Raw genomic sequence first — 12,850 nt, forward strand, 5'->3', positions numbered from 1 at the left:
ACCACTGGGGACAAAGCAAAAGGATCGTCCCTCCTAAGCCACAGCTGTCCTGGGTTTTTTTGTTTGGTTGGGTTTTTTTTGTCTGTGAAGAGCCCAAGGGCTGCCTTCCAATTCACCCGAGGTTTATGTCAGGGGCTCAGAACACACTTGGGGAGAGAAGCTAACGAGAGGGTGTGTGTACGGCAGGAAAAATGTGTGCGCAGGAAGAGTTAGCTCAGAAAACAAAACCACTGTGCATCTTTGGAATGTGGCTTTTCTTACAGTAACCAAGTCTGTTGTGGGGTGGGTGAGTCTGGTGTTAGTGGCAAGAGACCAATAACATAGTCATACAGAATAAACTGCAGAAATCTCAGCGGGGACACAGCACTTGGCTCCCGCCTGCTCTCGATTGGAGAGAAGTGAGGGATCCAGTTGCTGCATTCTCGCGATAGGTCTTCTCTTAGGCTTAACGTCCAGTGAGAAGGAAGGAACTGCCACACCATTCTGACCCGGCTGGAGAGATGCTTTTGCATAAAACCTCCCATGGTTTGGCTACATTTGGAAGCCAAAGAAAATACTACCAAATAAAATTTTATTAGGTACACCCGTGAGGTAGACCCAGACTCCACAGGTCGCTTCGGAGGGAGGCCAGCTACCCGCGTGTTCCCAGCTTCTTCGTGGTTGCCATGGTTACTCCTCCCACTGCCCCCACGGTCCTCTATGGATTCCCCATTCTCTCACCATCCAAGTGGAAAATCTTCATCAGTGTCTGCCCACCAGGAGGAGGAGGGCTGTTCCTGAAATCCAGTATCTGCTGGGGTAGATTCCTGCTGCTCATGTGTGTGTGTGGGGGGGGGCTGAAAATGACGTGACCTCCCTATAATGGAAAAAGGTCAGTTCCTAGGGTAATGGCCCACTGTCGTCACCCTCACACTGAGGAAATCAGATCATCCCTGAGATAGAAAGAAATTTCCTAAATTGGACAGTAGTGCATCATAGTGGGAACGAGAGACTGGCCAGGTTTCCCAAGCCGCTGCGGCTATTTAAAGACAGACCACGGGTCTAGCGGCTGGAACACCGGACTTGGGGCTCAGGAAACTCCCAGCAGGTGTTTTTCCTGCCACTGCCATTCAACTTTCTTTTTGACCTCAGATAAGTGACTCAAATCCGTGGCTGTGTCAGCAGCCCGTTGGGCCCCTGAATGCCATGGGTCCAAAGCATATACATGGACACCACCACCCACGAAGAACCTACGAGCTGGGCTTGTTTCTGTCCTGCTGAGCTTCGCGGGAGGACAATGCAGGGGGTGTCTCTGGAGGACAATGCAGGGGGTGTCTCTGGAGGACAGTGCAGGGGGTGTCTCAGCGTCCCAGAGCCGCCATCTGTGCTCATCCACGGGCTGAGCTGAAGCCAGGGCTCCATAGAAACACAGCTGTGCGGCCCAGCCCCACCCAGAACCCTCCCAGGATGACGGAGGAGTCAGAGGTCCTATCCTCTCTGCCTTGGATGTGCTCAGACACACCCCTCATCTGCTGGCCTCGGGAAAATGGGGACAGAGCTCCCAGCCCTGTACTTGGCTCATGGGTTAGCTCTAAAGCCAAATGCCGTTCGGCATGTGGGCAATACGTGCCTACGCCTGGTAAAAACGGGGGAAAGGAACAGATGCCAACAAAAGCAACAGGAGAATGCTGGCTGTTTGGCAAAATGTGAAAAAAAAAAAAAAGCATTCCCAGGAAGTTAATGAGAAGAAGCCTTGGTGTCAAAAGGTGATATAATACTCCTGTTGGAAATTAAAGAATTAGCTCATCGACTGAGACTCTTTGAGAAGCGATGCCGTAGACATCAGACATGCCCTGCCAGGCGCACCCCAGATTGGTTCAAATGCTCTCGCCGACTTTGAGCTGCCAGTGTCTGCATCTCTGTATATAAGGGCCTTTCCCCGGAACCAGACAACGCTGGTGTCTGTCACAGGCTGGAGGGCCAGGGAACTAAACGGTCCTACCCACCCAGCCCCAGAGGAGCCCTCGCCCAGGGACTCAGTGGTTGGTGTCCAAGCACCCTGGCCCCTAACCCCCCCCCCCCAGGTGCAGTGAGTTGGAGGAGTGTGTTTTCTGCCATCCCCAGCATTTCTCCGCAGGATCAGGCTCCAGGAGCCCACTGTGGCAGCTGGGTGTGATGGGCTGTTGGACAGCCTCTCTCTACTGGCGTTCTTTGTCATGTGACACCGCAGCTCATCCCATCGGGAAGTGGAGTAGGTGACTTTGCTTTGGCCAACAGCATGTGGCAAAAGTGACCAGACACCAGTTCCATACTAGACCTCATGAGGCCTTATGCACTACTGTTCTAGTTTTTGGACTTCTGCCACCCTGTCAGAATAAGAGGGTAGGCCCTAGCCAGTTGGTTCAGTGGTAGAGTGTCGGCCCAGCGTGTGAATGTCCCGAGTTTGATTCCTAGTTAGGGTACACAGGAGAAGCACCCATCTGTTTTTCCACCCCTTCCCCTCTCACTTCTCTCTCTCTTCTCCTCCTGCAGCCATGGCTCGATTAGAGTGAGTTGACCCCGGGTGCTGAGGATGGCACCATGGCCTCTGCCGTAGGTGCAAAAAACAGGCTCCTGTTGCAATGGAGCAAGGGCTACAGATGAGCAGAGTATCGCCCCCTAGTGGGCCTGCCTGGTGGATCCCGGTCAGGGTGCATGTGGGAGTCTGTCTCTGCCTCCCTTTCTCTCACTTAAAAAAAAAAAAAAAAAAAAAAGAGTAAGAGAATAAAGGGGATCATATACATGGCCACAAAAGGAGACTAGACTTCAAGTGGTGAGCCCACAATGGAGTATACAGATGTCATATGAGTAAGTTATACACCTGAAACTTAAATAATGTTATTAACCAATGTTACCCCAATACATTTAATTAAAAAAAAAAAAAAAGAGTAAGCCTGGGCTAGCCTGCTACAGGATAGACAGACTGCATGGAGGACAGCGGAGGAGTCCCAGCCAATCATAGCTAATAATGAGGCAACCACCACCACAGAGGGACCTAGCCAACCTGAATTTGGCTGTGGACCTATGCGGGAGTCCAGAAGACCCAAGCGGCTGAGCCCAGCCTAAACAGCTGACCCAGCTAAATAATGGTGGGTGCTCCATTCATGAGGCACAATGTTTTGAGGTGACTTGTTACACAGCTGTCAGTAACTGTTACACTATACCGCACCCTTGTTGGCAGGCTTCCCTGAAAACTTCTCTACCCCCCTACCCTTCTTCCCCGCACATCTCAACTAAATTCTTTATCCTCAGATCCTTGTCTCAGGGTCTGCTTCTAGGAGAACTCAGACTCAGACAGGGAGGGGTGCTTCTTCCAGGAATGACTGTTTTCATGTGCGTTTCCCCTTCTAGACCAATAACATTGTGATGCAGTAGTTTGTTCCCATTTGTTTCCACCAAGCCTGGTGCATCCACAGCAAGCAGTCCATCCATATTTGTCAGGTCAATGAACGTATCAGCACTGTGTCATTCTTATCAGGTGAGGAGAAGCAAGGCTCTCCCGAGGGGCGTGGTGCCCTTCAATACCTCGTCCAGCGTGTGACTGTCTCTCTGCTGAACCCTTTCCCGGGGCTTAAATCACACCCTCCACCTGGGTAGTTGTCATAGAAGACCACCCACACGTGTCCCTGAAATGTGGGGGAGACCCCTGCTGCCTATTAGGGAGCCTGCATCAGAGCAAACCCTTATTCTAAGAGAGGAGAGGAGGATGCGCAGTCCTTTGTCTCTCATTCAGAGTTCTCTTCGTTGGAGCACTTCACCTTCCTTTCAGGAATATACCATTGAAAAAGCCGTGTCTGTTTCCAGAGACTCCAGAAACCAACTACAAAAGCCAGCTGCTCTCAATCAACAAACTTCTTTTGCTTTTTTCTTTTTTCCCCTTCTAGATTTGGGGCAGAAAGTGAAGAAAGAAAGAAAGAAATCAATCAATCAATCATTTGGCTAATATTCTAGCCAGGGTTAAAGTTGTCCAGGTTTCTGATTGGTTCCCACTCGCCTTCCTTCTTTCCTAACAATAATAATAATGATGATGTTGTTACATTTAAGGAAGCTCTTGATACGCTGGCCCCCCGCAAGCTCATGGTCAAATTTGAAGCCCTCCATGGCGAGAAAAATTCAACCTACACGGATTAAGAATGTGACGATTTGGCCCTGGCCGGTTGGCTCAGCGGTAGAGCATCGGCCTGGCGTGTGGGGGACCCGGGTTTGATTCCCGGCCAGGGCACACAGGAGAAGCGCCCATTTGCTTCTCCACCCCCACCCCCTCCTTCCTCTCTGTCTCTCTCTTCCCCTCCCGCAGCCAAGGCTCCTTTGGAGCAAAGATGGCCTCTGCCCCAGGCGCTAGAGTGGCTCTGGTCTCAGCAGAGCATTGCCCCCTGGTGGGCAGAGCGTCGCCCCTGGTGGGCGTGCTGGGTGGATCCCGGTCGGGCGCATGCGGGAGTCTGTCTGACTGTCTCTCCCTGTTTCCAGCTTCAGAAAAGTACAAAAAAAAAAAAAAAAAGAATGTGACAACTCCTGCAAGGATGCTGCCACCATCTCCTGAGAGAAAAGCTGTTGAACAAGGCCCCGTGGCACATCAGGGAGTACGAATGGCGGTAGATGGAAGTCATATTTGATAACAGATTTTTACCCATTAACCTCTTTTTTTTTTTTTTTTTTTTTTTTTTTTTTTTTTTTATAGAGACAAAGAGAGAGAGAGATAGGGACAGACAGGAACAGAGAAAGATGAAAAGCATCAATCATTAGTTTTTCCTTGCAACACCTTAGTTGTTCATTGATTGCTTTCTCATATGTGCCCTGACCGTGGGGCTACAGCAGACCGAGTAACCCCTTGCTCGAGCCAGCGACCTTGGGTCCAAGCTGGTGAGCTTTAATCAAACCATATGAGCCTGCGCTCAAACTGGCGACCCCGGGGTCTCGAACCTGGGTCCTCTGCATCCCAGCCCAACACTCCACCCACTGTGCCACCGCCTGGTCAGGCTTAACCTCCTTTCTGATTTGGAACTATTCACACAGAGGAGGACATTCCCCCCAAGATCCCCAGCCTTGGTACTTCTGGTCTAGAGCCAGCTGAACTAAGACCCCAACAGCAACCGAGGCCCACGTACAGGCCGAGCCGGACATTCCCAGCTGGAACTCCCCACCACCACCATGAGCCCCTGAGCAAGAAATCTGGCCTCCCCGCGCCTCTGTATCCTCCCTACCAAAAAGGGTGTAATAATACTTACTTCTCGGTGTCGTTGAAAGGATTAGACGAAATAATGTTAGCTCTCATCTACCGGGTGCTTACTATATGCCAAGCACTTTTGGGAGCACTTAAATATGTTTTAATTCACTAAATGCTCGAAATAACTTTATAAAGGGTTGCTCTTAGTTCTCCCATTTTACAGATGAGGAACTAGAGGCCCCAAGACATTAAGCAGCTTGTTGAAGGCTGCACCGCTGGTAAGACACTACCGTGTTTATGCATACTGAGGACTCCGTAGAGGACCTTGTGCGTGGGGGTGCTCAGTAAACAGGGGTCTCTTCCCCTTCATACAGCAAGACCCCTTTCCTTCTACTCTATACTGTGCAGTTCACGATTGTGGCCCCTTTGTCACTTTTGCGAAGGAGAACAATTTGTTTCAAACTCCAAACAGCCCTCCGAGTGCAGTAATTCCACTCTTGAAGGCTGGTCTTTTGTGGATAAAGCGACACATCTCCCAGCCAAGGGTTTGGGGAAATTCCCTTCAGTCCCCCACCCCGACTGTGATAATCGCATTAGGGAGGCTATAATCATAGGGTCATTATCTGTGGCCACGAGACGAGACGGTTCTTCTAACTTCATAAATATTCTACCATGTCTTTGCACCTCCCTTAAGAGTTCTTTCGCTATTGGAGTTGGCCTGCCAAAAGGCATTGAAATGTTCCACTGGTCTCCTATGGGATGCATCAAAAAAAATTTTTTTTTTTTTAGCTCAACTGTCATAGTCTGTATTTCTTTTTCTTTATCCTAATCACATGTGATGTATTCTTAGGTAATGTGAGGATTCAGACAGACAAAACAAAACACAGATGCATCATTTTACAAATGGAATTTCCAGTCTTGTTTAATAGAAACTATCTATACAGCTTCATTACTATTCCTGGACATTTTTTTTTTTTTAAATAGTGTGGTTTTGGAATGAGGCTCAAGACCATTAATGATTAGGGACTTTTAATTGAAGATATGATTGTTTTAGGAGACAACAGGCCTGCCAGAATTTATGCTCTCCGGAGAGAAAAGTTAAAAACGTCCATGAGCCTCAGTCGCAGAGAGCATTTTCTGGCTCGATCCCTGGCCACTCTGGGTGACCTGACCACTCCCAGATGTCTTCCCCTCAGGCTTCTCAAGACAAAGGCTCCTCAGTCTGGTGGGAGCTTGGCTGCTCGAGCCACAATACCTTGTACTGCACCGTCTACCAGTCATTGGGGGGACCGTCCTGTTACACCTTTGCTTCAACTTTTCGGTACGGCGAGTCACAGCACACATGAGAGCTAGGTTCTAAAGCCAGCACGAGAGGCAAAAATTGTATCCACGTGGCCCTTGAGAAGCCCTCAGGGAGGCATCATGGTGGAGACCGACACAACATCTCTCAGAAGTCCAGCTCTGCCAAGGGTGCTCCTGCCCTGAGACAAAGGTGGCTCCGTGGACCGGAGCCAGGGCTGCAGGAGCTAAGAGGGATGGAGAGAGGGGCTGACTCGGAACTCCAGCTGCAACACCCTTTCACTGAGTGGACAGGGGACCAAATGACCCATTCCATGTTTCATTCTTTCCCTCTCTCATTCTCTCCTCCTCTCCTCTCCTCACCTCCCCTTCTCTCCCTCCCTCCTCTTCTCTCTCCATCATCCCCCCCCAATCTCTCCTCTCTCACTACGTCCTCCTGATCACCTCCTTCAGTCCAGACCCTGCAGATTTTCACGGGAATCCTGCTCTCCACACCTCCATTGCTCTGCTCACATTTTCCCTCTGCCCAGAATGCCTGGATCCTCTTCCTTCCCCTTAATTCCTCTTCTCGGAAGCTGCCCCACGGCCCTGTAATGACCCATCCCCTCTCTGCAGCACTGCGCAGGGGGTGCCACCATCACCCACACTGTATACACCAGGAGAGGTGCCTGGTGCCCAGAACTCCCCTGACTTGAACAATGAAGGAATGTACAGCCCACCCCAGGCAATCATGAACCAAGAGAGTTCAATGATAACCAAAGAAGCTCAATTCTGGTTCGAACTACTGAGCCTTTGTCAACCAAATCCAGACCTTGGCTTCCGCTAGCAGTTTACTGACTGGGCCTTCCTCCCCTCTGCCCTGACTCTACATGAAGGTCTGGGGAAATCAGTGTCATGGAAACCACAGGTTGGGTTTTGTATCTTCTCTTCTCCAATTATCAAGTAACATTTCTCTGAGAGATCCTTTGAGGACAGCTACGGGCCCAAGAGTATAATGATGGTTTAATGAAGGATGCAGCTGAGAGGCTATTTAGAGGGACTGACGGGCTTCCTGGGAAATAACTTATCCTAAGCAGAGACTCAGAGCTTTGCTCCAAGGGTACTGCTTCTGAGATTCAGAAAGTCTCTTCACCAAGTCTCCAGGTCTCACAGTCTGAGTTCTAGAAAGACGGAATTGTGGGAAGGGCTAATAGGCCTGAAAACTCTCAGGACTCAGAAGAGCGAGCGAGCTGCCCTGTTCCTTCTGTGGAAGGGTAGATAGTGCTATTGGTCCCAATCCTCCATCTCTTCTCTACTCGTGCCCCTGGCTGTGTGCCTTTTCAGTTCTTCTCACCGAAACATCAGAGCATATTGTCCTGGCCCTTGACTCCGGGTGTGGCTGGGGACTTGTAGTTACCAATAGAAGAAGGCTGAAGAAAGAATGCCCCGGCCTGAGCCTAGGCCTTGAGAGTTGTTGCCTGTTTCTACTTGTCCTCTTGCACCACTGCCAGGCCAGGAGAATATGACCAGGCTAGCCCACTGGTTCCAGCAGGACAATGAGAGACACAGGAAGCAGAGCTGAACTGGGCCGCCCATGTGTGGCGGAGATCCACCCACCGCCTGCTGAACCGCAGGTCCGTGAGCAAGTCAGCCAAGATCTAGCTGGATCTAGCCTGGACAAGCCAACCCTCAGCTGACCTGCAGACCCTAGAGAAGAACTGACTGCTGTTTTAAACCACTGAGTTTTGAGGTGGTTTGTTAGGCAGCATGTTCTGTGGCTCCGGCTAGCTGATACATATGAGGGTTGGGCCCTGGCCACCATATGAGTTGTTCTCGCATTACTGATTACTGGCTCCACAGCGCAGAACTGGTTCTGACCAACACTCTTTAAGAGGCAAAGTTGCAGAAGTGGGAGCAACTTGAAGCATCAGGTACCTTCCTGATCACAACCTTGGGGTTTCCATCTTAATCTATGAAAAGTACAATTCAATAGAGATGGATGTGACCATCCATTACTGGGCAATAGGAACATCAAGATTTCTCTAGCACCCCGGCCGGTTGGCTCAGTGGTAGAGCATCGGCCTGGCGTGCAGAGGTCCCGGGTTCAATTCCCAGCCAGGGCACACAGGAGAAGCGCCCATCTGCTTCTCCACCCCTCCCCCTCTCCTTCCTCTCTGTCTCTCTCTTCCCCTCCCGCAGCCAAGGCTCCATTGGAGCAAAAGATGGCCCGGGTGCTGGGGATGGCTCCTTGGCCTCTGCCCCAGGTGCTAGAGTGGCTCTGGTCGCAACAGAGTGATGCCCCGGAGGGGCAGAGCATCGCCTCCTGGTGGGCGTGCCGGGTGGATCCTGGTCGGGCGCATGCGGCAGTCTGTCTGACTGTCTCTCCCTGTTTCCAGCTTCAGAAAAATACAAAAAAAAAAAAAAAAAAAAAAAAAAAAGATTTCTCTAGCCTAATACTTAACCTTGGAACATGTGAGCATTGTCCCACCCCGTGAATTTATCTATAATCCAAAAGTAATTTCCGACATTTGTGGGCTGCCTCAAGAAAAACAAATCCATATATTTTGTTTCATGTTACTTTTTTCCTAAAACACTTTTTTTTCTTTTTGAAAACTAAAAGTAATGACCGGATAATTTATAAACCTTCTTGGAGATTTGGTTTCTTTAACAATCCCAGGAGGTCCTTAATACTAAAGTTAAAAATTTCCCATATCTGCTTCACCAGTTTGAAGCAATTTTCTAAACCTGTCAAAACGTGGTATTTTACCACTCCGGGCCTAAGTAAAAGTAATGCTAATTGATATTTTAGTGGTTTGGAGGAGTATTTGTGTGTATTTGTGTGTGTGTGTGTGTGTGTGTGTGTGTGTGTGTGTGAGAGAGAGAGAGAGAGAGAGAGAGAGAAGTAGTGAGTGTATGTGTGTGTGTGTGTATGTGTGTGCGTGAGAGAGTGAGCGAGAAGTAGTGAGTGTGTGTATGTGTGAGAGTGTGTGTTGGGGGTTACATCACCTTTCACCCAATAAATGCAAACGAAAGAAAAAGAATCTCAGTATTACTTTCCTTTGATGAGTAATAGATTTATCATCATCAGTGTCTTAGTGGAGTCAGTGGTTCACGAGGGGATATTTCTTTCACTCTCCCCAAACTTAACTTCCACAGCTACGAACAAGAAACACAGTATGGTGTTTCAGCGGGTAACTATCAGAACGGATGACTGTTTTTTGAGAAACGGCAATAAATCACACGGAAGGGCTTTCTGGCCCCGAGGCTAAAACGATCTTTCAGAAGGAATTGTCTGGAAAGGAAACCATTCTCTGAAGTGATGCCGGGCCAGCACCTTCATCCTGAGAGAAGTCTGAAAGACCAGGTTGGCAGAGAGGAAACAGGAGGCCTCTGTGCGGTTCGCCCATAAGCCTGGGGGACCCGCGGACTGCGGGAGGAAACCCTGGAACAATGGAGACTGTCTGCTCAGTTAGATCAGGAGAGCCTGGCCCCTGTGTCCCCAACCCCTGCCGCAGAACCATTCCTTGTTGTGAAAGCTGACACCACTGCTAAGTGTGGACAAAAAAAAATAAAATGAACCTTATATAATGATCAATCCCATCATATGAATTCTCCCAAACAGTTAAAAATTGGCAAGTTTACGTGGTCAAGCGAGTAAACATAAAATAGCACCCCCCCACACACACACATAACCAGACACAAATACAGAAATCTCAAAATCAGGATGGATAGATTAGAAATATAGGCTAAATTACAAGATATGTGGAATTTCAAAAAACCAAGCTATCCTCCCAAAATAATAGGTGTTGTTAAAATTACTGGACAATATATATATTTTTTTAAAACCTCAAAATGTCACTGTAACCCACCAACTCTACTGCCCCTCATTGGTAAGGGAGATCTCTGCACAGTCAGGCTTTGGGCCTGGAGTCAGGACACTGGAACTTTCTGGGACGATGTCGCGAAAGGAGCAGTGACTTACCTGGACAGCAACAGTTGACCCTGAAGCTGCAGGTCAGCCGCGCAGTCCTCCGAACGGCAATTCCTTTCAAAAACAGTCTGCAAGAGATACGACAGGAAGGTTAGGACAGGATTTCATGGCAAATGAGTGAGTAACAGCCAAATACTTTCTTCCAAGTCAGCAGGAATTCTTCCGTGAGCCCCCAAAGCCCTCTACTCCCCAGAAGTCAGCTCCCCAGCGCGGCGAGGGGTTCTTCTCAGGCTCCAGGGAAACCCAAATCAATGGCGGTCGTCCTGCCTGCAAGGATGAATTCCTTACTAACCCTTTTTAGCAGTCTGTCCAAATGTGTCTTTGAGTCGTATTTTCAATAAAAAAAGGTTACATGGTAGGGGTCCTTTCTATCGTCGAGAGTGTCTTTAAATGCCCACAGATGTGAGTGAATAATAAGCAGCTGTGTCAAGTATCCTTAGAGCATCACCTGGTTGTTTCCCTCCATTTGCTGTCTCGGTGAGGCAGAGAATGTCCACATGTTTGAGATGGGTTCTGCCTGAGCAATGGGATCATATTATAATTTTTATTTATTTATGTATTTATTTATTTATTTATTCATTTATTTTCCCTGAAGCTAGAAACAGGGAGAGACAGTCAGACAGACTCCTGCATGCGCCCGACCGGGATCCACCCGGCACGCCCACCAGGGGGCGACGCTCTGCCCACCAGGGGGCGATGCTCTGCCCCTCCGGGGTGTCGCTTGCCGTGACCAGAGCCACTCTAGCGCCTGGGGCAGAGGCCAAGGAGCCATCCCCAGCACCTGGGCCATCTTTGCTCCAATGGAGCCTCTGCTGTGGGAGGGGAAGAGAGAGACAGAGAGGAAGGAGAGGGGGAGGGGTGGAGAAGCAGATGGGCGCTTCTCCTGTGTGCCCTGGCCGGGAATTGAACCCGGGACCTCTGCACGCCAGGCCAACGCTCTACCACTGAACCAACTGGCCAGGGCCCATATTATAATTTTTAGTTTATAAATAAGTGGAACAGCAAATCAATGTTTCTCACTCTCTCCCTTCCTCTCTAAAATCAATTTTAAAAAACCAAAGCAAATCAAACAAACAAAAAAACACCTTCGCTGTCACCCTGCCCACCCCCCAAACACAGTCGCAGGTGATTCGTCTCCATCGCACAGGATAAGCCCCGGCGGCTCTCGGGAGTGCCAACGTGGGCTCCAGCAAATGTGCTGGCCAACGGGCAGTCTAGACCTGGCCAGACGGAGCAATTTTTGCCTATGGAAATTCATATTCCTGTGTCATATTTCCAAAAGCATCAAGTGTCTCCCGGCCAACATTCCCTGCTTTGCTTGTTAGGGGAAAACTCACGGAAGTCTTGGGCAAAGAAGAGAAACTTCCCGTGTTCTTTCGGACACTGCTGGGGGCGAGGAGAGCGCCCAATTTCCAGATCTCAGTACAAGACATCTATCTGCGCTTTATTCGCCACCTCAAGCACGGAGCAAACGGGAGGGAGTGCATGTGAAGACGGCACAAATGTTTCCGGAGAGGGAAGGTGGCTTGTTGTGGTTAGGAATGAGGTAAAAACACCAGTGGGGGCCTTCCCACCAAGTCAGTGACACCTACGTCTGACGGTCCCTCGCCGACATGCCTTGCACCTAACTTCGCATTCACAACTTTATTTTTCTTCTTTAAGAAAATCTCTCCTCCCAAATGATAAGTTTCCGGCGCCACCAAACCCAGCTCTGTCCCTGGTGATAGGCTCCTCCTTGCACGTGTCCTTCCCGTTTCACAGGCAAAAGAGACAGTGTGACTTCCTTACCAGGGGCTCGGGTCCCCCGGGGTACCGAGTTCTCCCACCCAAATGTACGTTAGAAAAAAAAAATCTTCCCTTCTGACTTGATAGGAAGTAGAATTCTTAGCCTATTATAGCTGTCATGTTCAGAGAAGGGTTGGTTTCTTGGACTTGGTGATATCAGCTTTAAAATATATATACACATAATCAGCGACACAGGGTAGACACTGTTCATAGGGTTGCTATGGCAACCAAGCCCCATGCTGAGACCTGAGAAAATTGGACAACTGAGTTGCCTGGGGGATAAATGCTTTTCAAACCCCACCCTAAAGGGACCACAGGAGAAGGCTATTTTTAAGCGAGAATGAGTGACTTATTTCCTGATGGGCCTTATGACTTTGCAGAGTCTCTGCCTGGACAAAGGAGGGACATTCTAACCTGTTTTTCCTCCCATAGGTCCCACATAAGTTCCCAGAGGTCCAGCCATATGTGATTCATGCCTGCAACCCCCAGCACCTAGCGGAGTGTAAGTGCCATGACCTGAGTGTAAGAGGTCTCTCCCTCCCAATTCTGTTTCAATGGGCTCTTCCTCCAGGATCCAACATTGCCCTAATGCGGCACATTACAAGAGCCGAGGG

At 49.4% G+C, this 12,850-nt stretch overlaps 1 protein-coding gene across 1 annotated transcript in view; it reads right to left on the reverse strand.

Moving 5' to 3' along the window:
- Positions 1-12,850, reverse strand: part of ITGA9 (integrin subunit alpha 9) — a 348,465-nt gene that overhangs the window by 143,069 nt on the left and 192,546 nt on the right. Inside the window, exon 17 of the mRNA XM_066244543.1 lies at positions 10,443-10,519. Within this exon, the coding sequence (XP_066100640.1) occupies positions 10,443-10,519 (77 nt within the window). The remainder of the gene's footprint in view (positions 1-10,442; positions 10,520-12,850) is intronic.

This window comes from Saccopteryx bilineata, chromosome 10, assembly GCF_036850765.1.
Source record: "Saccopteryx bilineata isolate mSacBil1 chromosome 10, mSacBil1_pri_phased_curated, whole genome shotgun sequence".
Lineage (NCBI taxonomy): Eukaryota > Metazoa > Chordata > Mammalia > Chiroptera > Emballonuridae > Saccopteryx > Saccopteryx bilineata.